This window comes from Protomyctophum parallelum (genome assembly GCF_964188405.1).
Source record: "Protomyctophum parallelum genome assembly, chromosome: 17".
In the NCBI taxonomy this organism is placed as follows: Eukaryota; Metazoa; Chordata; class Actinopteri; order Myctophiformes; family Myctophidae; genus Protomyctophum; species Protomyctophum parallelum.
In genome coordinates this window covers 5,981,425-5,993,465 of record NC_139719.1, presented here as the reverse complement: position 1 = coordinate 5,993,465, position 12,041 = coordinate 5,981,425, and the positions used below count along the sequence as shown (strand labels likewise).

Below are 12,041 nucleotides of genomic sequence, written 5' to 3'. Positions count from 1 at the left end.
ACTTTTTGAACACTGTAGCTGAATTCTTTACAATATGGCAGGGATGAAACTTGCAGGCCACAGTTATTTTGGAACAGAAGTCCAGTGTTACAGAGACACCCCACTGAACTCAACAAATACACATGCATGCACTGGAATGAGTGGGACTGGAAAGAAAGAAAGAAAGAAAATAATAATAATTAATAGCAGCTTTACAACACCAGCGCAAAATGCATTAGCCTAATGTCTATAAATATTGGGTAGATGGGTAGATGAAAGCATGCCAACCAAATTGACTATAGTATAGTCTCTAGCCTATACAGGAAATTGTTAGAAAGATTATGATCAAATCAAGATCATTATTATGCGGCATGCCGTGGTCAGCGAGCAGCGTTTGAATGAAGCAGGTGCTTTTAGCAGACGGACCCTCATGAATAACGGCTTCACATTAGCAGCCATTCATGCTTCTGGAGCGGAGCGCACATGAATAAAAGCTCAAAAAAGCGCACCTACCCCTCCTCTCTCTCTCTCTCTCTCTCTCTCTCTCTCATCTTCTCTCGTTCATGAGTGTCCACGTTTTTTTTTTGTTTTCTTTCTTTCTGCATGGTTGCCTAATTTATAGACAACTTCTTTGTACCAAAACCTGAAAAGACAACAGCAATAACAAATAGACCGTCGTAAGTAACATTTCCTTCGAATCAGCACTTTTCAACAATAGGTCTATAAGGATAAGAGATTTTTTTTTAAATGCAATCTTTCATGTTTTTTTGCATTCTCTCTGTCCTGCATTTATAATCCCGAGCATAGCGGAACGAATTCATTGGACGGGTGCCTTCCTATTGAGACGCAAGAAGCATAGACCCAAGCCTACATCAGACCACAATACAAATCCACTGCCTCTTTATAGCCTAATAAACAGGCTAAAGAAGAGAAGACACCCGATATTTCCTGGCATTGCGGGTCGGGACACCTTGGGAATTTGACCGAGAAGAAGTTCATATGTAGGAGGAATATTACTGGAACGGACGGACAGAAATAATGGGATACCGGCACTGCACGGAGTCTGACAGATCATTTAAAGGATGGACTATGTTGGTGTGGGTCGCCGCTGTCTGCAGCTTGGTTTTGGTAGAGGGCAGAAGACTGAAACAGCCCAGATGTCCCACTGCATGCACGTGCACTAAAGATAATGCCCTGTGTGAGAACGTCAGATCTGTTCCCCACACTTTCCCTTCCGATGTCATCTCACTGTAAGTAGTCCGACTCCCAACAAAGACAGGATCGAATCATGCATTTAATTGCGAAGTAGCCTATACTACAATTAAACCTATACCTTCAATGTCTTGTCTTGTTTAAAAAAAGAAAAAAGAAATCATGATTCTGTAATTCATTGTTGTAAATATCTGCATTATCAATAAATACATCTTTAAAAAAAAAATGCAGTTTTGTTACAATAGGCCTATATAAAAATACCAGTGGATGTACGTTGTTGTGCTATTCATAATGTGTTTCCCTATTCTTTTCAGATCTTTTGTCAAGTCTGGATTCAGTGAAATCGCAGCAGGGAGCTTCGTTCATACCCCTGCTCTACAGCTTCTGTGAGTGACAGACATGTCCATTTATTGATCAGATCATCATTGGCTCCTTTGTGTCTGTCTCCAAGTCAATGATGAGATGATGACCGATGTGTGCATAGTGCACTATATATGCTTGCTGCGAATGCTGTCTATACCAGTTAAAAAGGGTTGAATCATTCTTACACTATCACACATTTTTGTTGATATGTGGATTTGTAATAGCCTGTTACAAATTCATTGTGGGGTGCAGAAGCTAAGTTACCTTTAAAATTAGGGCAAACAACACAATTTATTCCAAGTGTAAATGTTAATCAAATAATAAATGAGAACAATACATAACTTATTCTGATCTGCTTGTCCAATGATAACCAACTTTCAAGATAGTAAATAATAAAGGTTCCAGACCAGTGCAGTCAGTAGGCCTATTAACAAAGAACAAAGCAGGTGTTCCATGCAGAGGACATTAAAATAGACTGTGCACTTGATATGCTGATTTAAAGGGGATTATCTGTAATGGTGTCAGGATTATGCAATAGAGTAGCAGCAGGAGAGAGAGAGAGAGAGAGAGAGAGAGATCTGTGTGTGTGTGTGTGTGTGTGTGTGTGTGTGTGTGTGTGTGTGTGTGTGTGTGTGTGTGTGTGTGTGTGTGTGTGTGTGTGTGTGTGTGTGTGTGTGTGTGTGTGTGTGTGTGTGTGTGCGTGTACTTCAAAAGGCAAACAGAACAAGAGAGAGAGAGATGGAGCCGAGACATTTATGGAACATCGACATTCCATGCCAATTGTTTGACTTTATTACAATTACAGATTTTGGACTAGAGGATATGTATGCAGTATTGAGTAATGTATTATTGTAAGTGCACATAGCAACGGTTTAAAAGCGTAACTGTTTACCTGTGATAGGTATTTATCAGGATTAATGGCCATGACATCACATCATAATTAAACAATGCATCATCTCAACAAAACATTTCTCTTGGCTGCAGTCCAGCACACGCTCCAGAATGAGCTCACAATTTATTTGTCCTTGTGTATCTAATGTCCAGGTGTCCATGAGCAACAGAAGTCCCAAATGACTCGCATATTGATTCATCAGTAGATCTGTTCCGCAGTTGGTACTATGCTGTAGATGTAATTATACAACAACCTATATATAACGGCCTCCAATTGTGAATGCAAAGCAGGGCACTGGTGATAAAGATCATGCATGTTCATTAAAGCGCAAATATAACATGCATTTTAAAACGGCTTTTAATATTTAATATCATATTGTCTATGTCCATCAAAGTTATTTCTAATGGTTTGAGCCTCAATCACCACTCTGATATAACCAGGCCTTGTCAATTCTTTCTGGACTTTGAAAGCAGTTTTAGCTGCAATACCACAATGTCCTGAGGTGGTGGTGATATGCAGAATATTTAATATTTGAGTCATTATAATACTGATGCTAGAAAAAAACAGATTCGTTTCCATTCCATGCCAGCTTGGAAAATCAACAATGGTGGACATTGTAAACAAAGTGGAAATGCAAATTTGAAACTGAAGACTGAAGAAGGAGGAAATATACAAAGTAGGGTGACATTGATGACATCACGATGAGACCAAAATCAGTTGAGCTGTTCCTGAGAGCAATTTCCATTAAAGCACCTATATGATATGAAAGCCTGATTGTTCAAAATTGGTTATTTGTGGGGAGAGAAAACACATATGGGAGCCCCAAAAACACAAAATAAATTGAAAAAGTTGAATTTTATGTTATAGGTCCTTTAAGACTTGAGGCCGATTCTATACAAATACCTTCTAAATCAGTAGTTTCACACTTTCAAGGTTTCTCAAACATTTCAAACATTTTTCAAACTGTCACTACACTGTGTGACTGTGAACCTGTAGATCTGCTCATTTTGAATAGCCAACGCATCTAAAATGACACAGATGCTGTGTTTTATTAAAGCGTCCTTTTGTTAGTTTTGGAAAACAGACATGCCGGGAGCAGTGATTAAAGGTTTTATGACATTAATTTTCATTTATTTTTCTTTTTTCTTTTAGGTTTTATGACCTCAATTACACCCAAAAAACCTGAACTTTGAACATTCAGTGGATTTTCTGTGGTCTGAAGTTTTCTTTGGGGTTCTTTGGGCCTTTTGAGCTACAATGAAAACAGGCAACACAGTGAAACAGTGACATCTGCTGGCAAATCCCATTGACATATATGGGATTTGCAGTAAGTGATGTCACTTACTGCCGGCAAATCAGAGCACCTGTTTGAGCCAGAAAACCCCAGATCACAGAAAATCTACTGAATGTTAAAAGTTCATGAAACAATAACAAGAACAATTCCAAAACCTTTTTTTTAATGTCACAATCCCTTTAAGAAAACATTACAGGATGGAACAAGAGGGTGTTAAATAACAGGTATGACCTGTTATTATGACAGACGGCTTCACCGTTGATAATTAAAGGAAGTTAATAATAAGTGTATTGTCATAAGTAACCATTACACAATGATAAAAGTAATTGTGCTCTTGAAATATTCAACAACTTTCTCCAAAAAGGGATGTGATTTTGAGAAGAATATGCACAATGATGTCCTTTGTATGTAATTATGTGTACTATAGGAAAATAAGCTATAGCTGATATTATTTTCTTATTTCTAATTTCCAATAGTTTTTTTTGCAGTCATTGCAGTGATACAGCATCATAGAGACATATACGATTTGTTCTACAGTACATCTATGTGCAGCACTTCTTTATTGATTCATGTCTCAGTAGGTGGTCATCCTAATTTTTAAACATCAGGGTTATAAATCCTGTGCACTGGTAAATGTGGTCCTATTAATCATCTCTGCCAGGCCAAATTAAAGGCCGGGAGGCAGAGATTATATTTTCACCCTTGTCCCTCTGGGTGTCCGACGGTCTGTTTAGCTAATCTCAGACGCGAGACACTGCTGTACCAATCAGCATGAAACTTTACACACACACACACACACACACACACACACACACACACACACACACACACACACACACACACACACTCCCAGTAGGCCAAGGAAGACCTTTTGACCTCTAACTCTCTCGAAGCATAAGTCACACAATCAAAAATGTTTTCCCCCGGGCTGGATTCATTGGATCCTTTCATGCAACTTTCAACATAGGCTACTTTTTTTGCGCTTTTTTCAAAACACACTTTTTGCTAAGTAGTAAGTACAAAACGCACACAAATCGGTAAACATTATCTCACTCTGGAGTCGTGTGATCAACATGTATCAGTCAGATTTGTCATATTCTATCCAGAATGATTGGCCTCCATAATGTGTGGGAGATGCCTGTTTCACAGAGAAATGTCAAAATGATTAACGCACCACTTATGCTACAATCACAGGCATTGCCTGTGATTTGTTGTACTTCCTGTAATTCACTCTTTTATCACATGCCTTCTTAGGCAGACATACTCAATGAATCTCTTGTTCTCAAGGGTGAGATAAGTCACCCATTATTATTATTAATGTTTTAACGTTCTATAATGATAATTTACTGCTCCAGCTACGTCTCACATGTACAATCAAACATAATTTGTCCCTTTGTTCTTCCTCATAGTTTGTTCACAGCCAATTCATTTGACTTCATTGATGAAGATGCCTTCCTGGGACTTCCGCATCTGGAATACCTGTAAGTGATTTCTCTCAAAATCCCAAGCATTACTCTTAGATTTGTGTACATTACAATAACATGTTTGTTGGTGGATATGGGTAGGGTAATTCATGTTATTCATGCTTTTAACATTTTCCATAGGTTCATTGAAAACAATAAAATTGCATCGATATCTCCATTTGCATTCCGGGGTCTCAAGGGATTGATACATCTGTAAGTACCTGTTCTCATACAGTATGATACAAGTACTCTCCCTAACCTTTGCCTCTGGTCCTTCATTCCTTTGTGCCTTTTCTAAATGTCTTAACCACGTGAACCCTAGTGTCCCTATTCTGGGGATGGGGATACTAGGGGATGCTAGCCGAACATTCTGTGAAATATAAGTGAACATTCAGAGAAAATATACATCTTTGGTCCAAAGAAATTTGCCAATATTGTAGATAAACTATTTTCAGTATTTGCTGTACAATGCAGTAGGCTACATAATATGTACTGCGTTGTACAACAAGCAAACAATAGGGATTATGTGGTTACAACAACCTGATTTATCGGATAAGATTAACTCATGAAAAGCCAGAATCACTCCTCTTTGCAAAGTTCATTGAACTATTACACTCACATTTGACCATTGACCAAGGTTTTAACACGGCAATAAGCATTTTTCATCAATATGTTCTTCAATGTCCATTTTTCAGTTTCCTGTCACTGTCAACTTCATAATTGTCAGAAGTGCATTGGTAAGCAGCAGTGCTGCTACTGCCTGTTCAAGGTCGACTCTACTAGATCAGGTTTCTGCAGGACATATTATGAAGGAGGTTTTAGCTGACAAATATGGATGGAGATGTGTGTTCTTTAATGTTTCTAAAACTACAGAGGAATATAAAGGGACCCAATTTTTGAACAAGAATGCTAGATGAAGAAATTGTTTTTTTACTGAATCCAACATGTTTCAGTATTTATGTATTTCAAAACAAATTCCCATCATAGGATAAAATATGCTAATGTGAGTAAGTACGGAAATGTACTGAAATGCCAAATGTACAGTAATGTGCTGCACAGTTCAATTCTTGTCCACCAAATAGTCAAAGCTGAAAATGTGTATTCTGTGATTTCCTTTGGAAAGTGACCAAAATGTTCCTCTCTCGTTTGCAAACCTTGCTAAGACTATATATAGCTGATAACACGACTCACGAGTGACCTTAAGCTTAAGTCTAAATATAATAACTGTACTGTAACCTTAAACTCAGCTCTGACCTCAGGCTTCTTCCAGACTCTAATAGTATTATTAGTTGGCCAGTGGCCAGTCATCCTCTCCAAGGTGGCGTCTAGAATTAAATTATATAGTCTAGTCCTTGAGGTCACAGGATATTACAATATAATGTAGATATTATATAAGCTAGAGTATATAATAAAAATAAATAAAATATGCCAATAATTTGGGAAAAAAAGTGTTATCCCTATTATACACAAACATATTATCAGAGAAAAGATCTCTGTACAGTTTGTACTTCTGCTCAAATTGTCAGCATGTCCCCCTGAATAATGCAGCAGTCATGAATTACACTGTAATTTTACTTCCATATTTGATTACGTTTTGGAATCCAGCCACAGTCTCATCCCATCTCAAATTAGATCTCTCAATAGGACCCGTTTCTGACAGGTATATTGGTATTAGCTGAAAGCACTTCTGTACATTGTTATTTTTATAATTTTCTTTGCATGTTTTGTTGTTGCCATGCAGGAGTCTGGCATACAACAACCTTGGGACGTTGCCAAAAGATGTTTTTAAGGGAATGGAGTCCTTGAGCAAAGTGTAAGTACGCTATTTCAACTCAGCAGTGATGGAAGAAGTAGCCTGATTTTTTTACTTTAGTTACAATACCATATTGTCAAAATGCTTTCTTACAAGGCTATCCCATAAAAATATACATGGCAAAAGTAAAAGTACTCATTATGCAGAATGCCCATTTCAGAAGCAATGTATATCATGTTATATGACTGTAATTATTATTGTTTAATTAAGCATTTAAGCGCTATCTTAAAACTTACAGCTAAAATAGACAATCTTACAGCTCCCAACACACCAGATTATCCATTTTGGGAAGATTTGGAAGATCTTTGATAAATGTAGTGGCATAAAAAGTACAACATTTGTCTCTGAGATGTAGTGGTGTGTAGATTGTTTGAGTATAGCTTTGCATCATTGCAACTGAGCCATTTTGTTGAGACTGATTGACTTCTATTGACTGACATAACCTCACCACTATAGCCCCTAGTGTCCACTCTCATCGAACAGGAGTTTTCACTCACATTTTAAACACTTTTGTTATACATGTCATTCATTGATGGATTGAATGATTGATTCATTAATTAATTTATCTACCCTAAAACTGAAGTAAGTCAGACAAGGAAAATGAAATGAATTCAGATCCTGATTCAGTAGATAACACCCCATAATATCCGTGTAGTGATCTGCGAGGTAACAACCTAGTGTGTGACTGCAAACTGAAGTGGTTGGTGGAGTGGATCCATCACACCAATGCCACAGTGGACCAGATCCACTGCAGTGGGCCTCCCATTCACCAGGGCAAGAAGATCAACGACCTACTACCACACTCTTTTGACTGCATCACAGCAGGTGAAGTCTTTAAACACCTTCATATGATGAAAATACAACAAGCTCATGTGACATCGCGACACCGGTGTACAAAGAAAAACATTTTTTTAAACATTTTCCCATATGATAATCATGTACAACAACACAAAACCCTTCCATTGAGGTTGTTTTTGTGATCAGTTATTCAATCTGCTTTTCAAGACAATATCATGCGTAAATCATACTAAAAAAATAACATAATACGTATTCATACATCCATCAATTATACATTATGACTTCAGTGGAAGGAAAGATGAGGACGATAAGGCTATATGTTTTCTGGTTTTCAGAGTTTGCTGCCTATCAGTCACTGAAGTTCGAGTCTATTTCCGTGGAGGCCTTCACCTTTGGCGAAGATCAATATGTTGTTTTTGCCCAACCCTTCGAGGGAACATGCCGTTTCCTGGAATGGGATCACGTTGAGATGACCTTCAGGACCTATGATACCATAGAAAGTGAGTTACAGTAGTAGACAGCAACATTACACACTCATCTGTGTGAAAGGAATATGCTGAAATAAAGGATTGTCAATTTAATAATGTCTTTTTCAATGCCTTTTTGCCTGTACACACAGTCTAAACTAAAGCCAAATCGTTCCTTCATTATTATCAGAATAATATGGTTCACTAGATTTTGTTTGATTAGTTTTATCCTCCTTTCTATTTGTCTTCATCACACACCTGCAGCACTGTTTTCACTTAGAGTATATATTAATAGAAACGGGCAACGGCAACCGGAGGAAACCCTGGGCGAAATAGACATAGTGGCCGAATGTGGTATTGCAGTGCTGGGCCAGCGCTGGTCCGTTGACTATCATCGCGCACGTTCATGATGACACGTGAACGCTGTTTCATACGTGAACGTGTGCAATAATAGTCAACGGCCAGCGCGTTCACGATTTGGCCCAATCCATCCCAGAATGCACTCTGAGAAATCCGGTGCCGTCTCTATTAAGGCTCATACATAGTCTGGAGTTTCGGTGGTGGGGTGACCGCCGAACTACACGAGCCGCGGTGAAGAGCAAACCACCGCCACTGCTCCAGCCCTTCTCTCTGTTTTTACTCACCACCGCGCAACGTTATTTCAGCTCCGGTGGTCAGCTCACCACCGGAGCGGTGGTCACCTCATCACCGAAAATCCAGACTATGAATAGGCCTTTAATATTTGTGTTTTCAGCCGCAAGTTCACTGTGTGTGTGCGTGTGTGCGTGCGTGCGTGTGTGCGTGTGTGCGTGCAAATAAATTTCCATTCCTCTCTCCTTGATGACCGCAGGTGCCTCTACTGTGGTCTGCAAGCCCATGGTGATTGACCATCTCCTCTTTGTTATTGTGGCCCAGCTGTTTGGGGGTTCACACATTTACAAGCGTGACACCTCTGCCAACAAGTTCATCAAGATACAAGACATCGACATCCTGAAGATCCGTAAACCCAACGACATAGAGACCTTCATGATCGACGGAGAGTCTTTCTTCGTCATCGCCGACAGCTCCAAGGCTGGTGGCTTTTTCTCTCTTTTCATTACTGATCTGACAGAACTTAAGCTTTTAATAACATGAACCCATTTTATTGTGGCAGTTATTTTAGATTGACCAAAGGTAGTAGAACTAATCATTTGGTAAACACATAGCAAATATCTTCAGCACGCATAGCACATAGCATTATCTTTTTTTCTTTAAGTTTTTATCCCACGATTTTGCAACCCATCTTTTCACCCAGTGTCAATTATCTAATGTAATCCTGGTGTATACACTTCCTCTGCCAACCTGGGGAGGGCAGCAGACTGACCTCATGCTTCCTTATATGCATTAAGGAGTCCAAGCTGGTTCTTTTCCCCTGACAGAGGGGAGTTTCCCCGGCCGGGCGTAGCACGTGGAAGGAAAACGTTATTCCTACCAATTCCTTTCCCCTCCATCAGGTGCCCCGGCTGGCCAGGGGGAGGTAGTTTAGAGACCAGGATTACTGCATGTTTGTTTGGGTACCTATCTTAGGGGACACGGGGAGAACATGCAAACTCCACACACAAATGCCCTTTCGCCAACCCCGCCTCGGGTATGGGCACTGATGACATGAGAGAACACGCCCACAGTGTCCCCATCGGGAATCGAACCAAGGCCTTCTAGCTGTGAGGCGACAGCACTACCGACTGTGCCACCGTGCCCAGCACATAGTATTTTCTTAACCTATTTTCCAACATGAATTCATAGGAATTGAAATGTTCATATGGACATCTGTAGTGGAAATGGGATGGTGAAATGATATTCCGCTGTGAAACAACTGTTTAAATTGTTAGTTTTTTACAGCCTGTTCAGAATTTCCCATTTAAAAACACAGAAACAGTGTCACTCTTCCTTGTTGACTCATGGACACGTTTCTGTATGATGATGAATCTGGATCGACGGCTCTGTGCATGCAGGACAACGGTGTGGCCACCCTCTCAATGAATCAGGCAGAGAAGTTTTCCTTCCGTCCAATGTTGTATCTCAGTTTATTGATACAGACACACTCAGTTTACAAGGCCGTAGGAACAACAAGGCCCATGGGAAATGGAGTCACACACGGCAGAGTCCGTGTGTACCTGTATGACACACCGTATAAACAAAGGCATATTGCCTTTATACTGTAGAAAGTTAAGAGTTCCCTCCTCACATGCAGGGAGGTGGGACTTAAAGTGTCCTTGCTTACTGACCAATCAGTGACTAGGGCTATTCTGAGTGACACTCAGAAGCCTGACGAACTTAGCCTGGTTAATAAACCAGACCGAATCAGCCGTTGGCAAAAAAAAAATTGCCTGCCGGCGGATTACGGTCTGGAGAGGCTCAATTGTACGCCCATTTCCTACACCAGAGAAATGGGGCGGCCAATCGGGACACGGTATGCAATATGGGCGGGCTTTGGTACAGTGACTTTCAATGCTTGAGACCTTTGACTGACAGTAGCTCTGACCAATTGCGTCAAAGACAAAATGTTTCAACCCGCCCCCCTGGAAATGAAATCCAAGCTGAGCCTCCCCAGACTAATATCCCGCGGTCCGTGCGATATTAGTCTGGTTTATTAACCAGGCTATGACGAACTAGCTAATGAAACATGTAACTATATATATATATATATTACCAATAAGAATTAAATATATGTACCATATTGAATATACAGGACATTGTTTACCACATGTAATGAAATAATTAGACTGTATTCTTAGCTGCTAGATGCCTATAGCCTGAGCTAACGTGTTAGGTTTCTGGTCTACAGGGGCGGGTCGCGGCTGAGATTTGCGCACGCCCTGATTGGATCTCATCGATCTGTCCGTCACCCCCGGCCCCTCCTCTCCCCCCTAGTGCAGCGCTACGTCACATCATTTGGAGCGACGCCCACCCGGAAGGGTTGACTCCCACTTTTAGACCAGAGCGGCCAATGCGTTCCTCCAGGCTTTCAATTTTTGCACCAACAAAAATGAAAGCCTGGTGTCGAGGCTACTAGATGCCTATTTGGCAAAGATATGTTGTATTCATGACAGACAAACAGAGCATATGGTTTGCCCCAGAGATGAGCTCTGACTGCTTGAACTAACTATAGATTTGCAACCAAGATTAAGAGTTCACACAGATCCCTGTGGAGTTTAATTGTACCCCTAATAAAAGGCTCTGTTTTCTCAGGTCGCCTAGTAAATAACTCTGATATCTTCTCGAGGGATCTCACTGTGAGCAAGTTAACTGAGATTACAATAATTTAGTAACAGCTGTCCCTGGGCTTATTTAGTGACTAGCTATCCTAAGTGACCTCTTCACTCATGTGAACTATAGGCTGATCAATGACATTGTGCACAGGCTTTAAAATAAATCCTGCTATCCTGCATTGCAACACTGTGACCAAGTACTGGAGTTACAGCGAAGTGAGAGGTCACAAGGGTTGTGGGAAAAATAAAGACAATATCCTGTATTGTTCAGGGTGAGTCTCCCACACACTTTCTCCCAGCAAAACTCAATTTATTGCTAACGATTTGGTCATCAGAATTTCATCAAAGCATGACTTGCTTAAAAAATAAAGCTGTGTAAGTAATGGTCAAAGTATGACTCATACCATCACATCAAATACAGTACTGTACCACATGACTACGTATATCATCCAAATGGCAGACTTTTCATTTTCTGAATTGCCACTTGAGGAGGGGGTGGGGGTCTATTTAAG

At 40.1% G+C, this 12,041-nt stretch overlaps 1 protein-coding gene across 3 annotated transcripts in view; it reads left to right on the top strand.

Moving 5' to 3' along the window:
- The first annotated feature begins 600 nt into the window (after positions 1 to 600).
- The window catches only part of LOC310874920 (leucine-rich glioma-inactivated protein 1-like), a 429,872-nt gene continuing 418,431 nt past the window's right edge, over positions 601 to 12,041 (top strand). For 2 of the 3 annotated variants that reach the window (XR_014570595.1, XM_083787843.1), the window contains exons 1-8: positions 641 to 1,229; positions 1,506 to 1,577; positions 5,150 to 5,221; positions 5,345 to 5,416; positions 6,945 to 7,016; positions 7,672 to 7,841; positions 8,150 to 8,314; positions 9,132 to 9,356. Coding sequence is in view for 2 of the 3 variants with exons in the window: in XM_083787843.1 (XP_083643969.1) it covers positions 1,018 to 1,229; positions 1,506 to 1,577; positions 5,150 to 5,221; positions 5,345 to 5,416; positions 6,945 to 7,016; positions 7,672 to 7,841; positions 8,150 to 8,314; positions 9,132 to 9,356 (1,060 nt within the window). In the remaining variant the exon portion in view is untranslated. Of the gene's footprint in view, positions 1,230 to 1,505; positions 1,578 to 5,149; positions 5,222 to 5,344; positions 5,417 to 6,944; positions 7,017 to 7,671; positions 7,842 to 8,149; positions 8,315 to 9,131; positions 9,357 to 12,041 lie in introns of all 3 variants that reach the window. The other variant, XM_083787844.1, reaches the window with a different exon arrangement.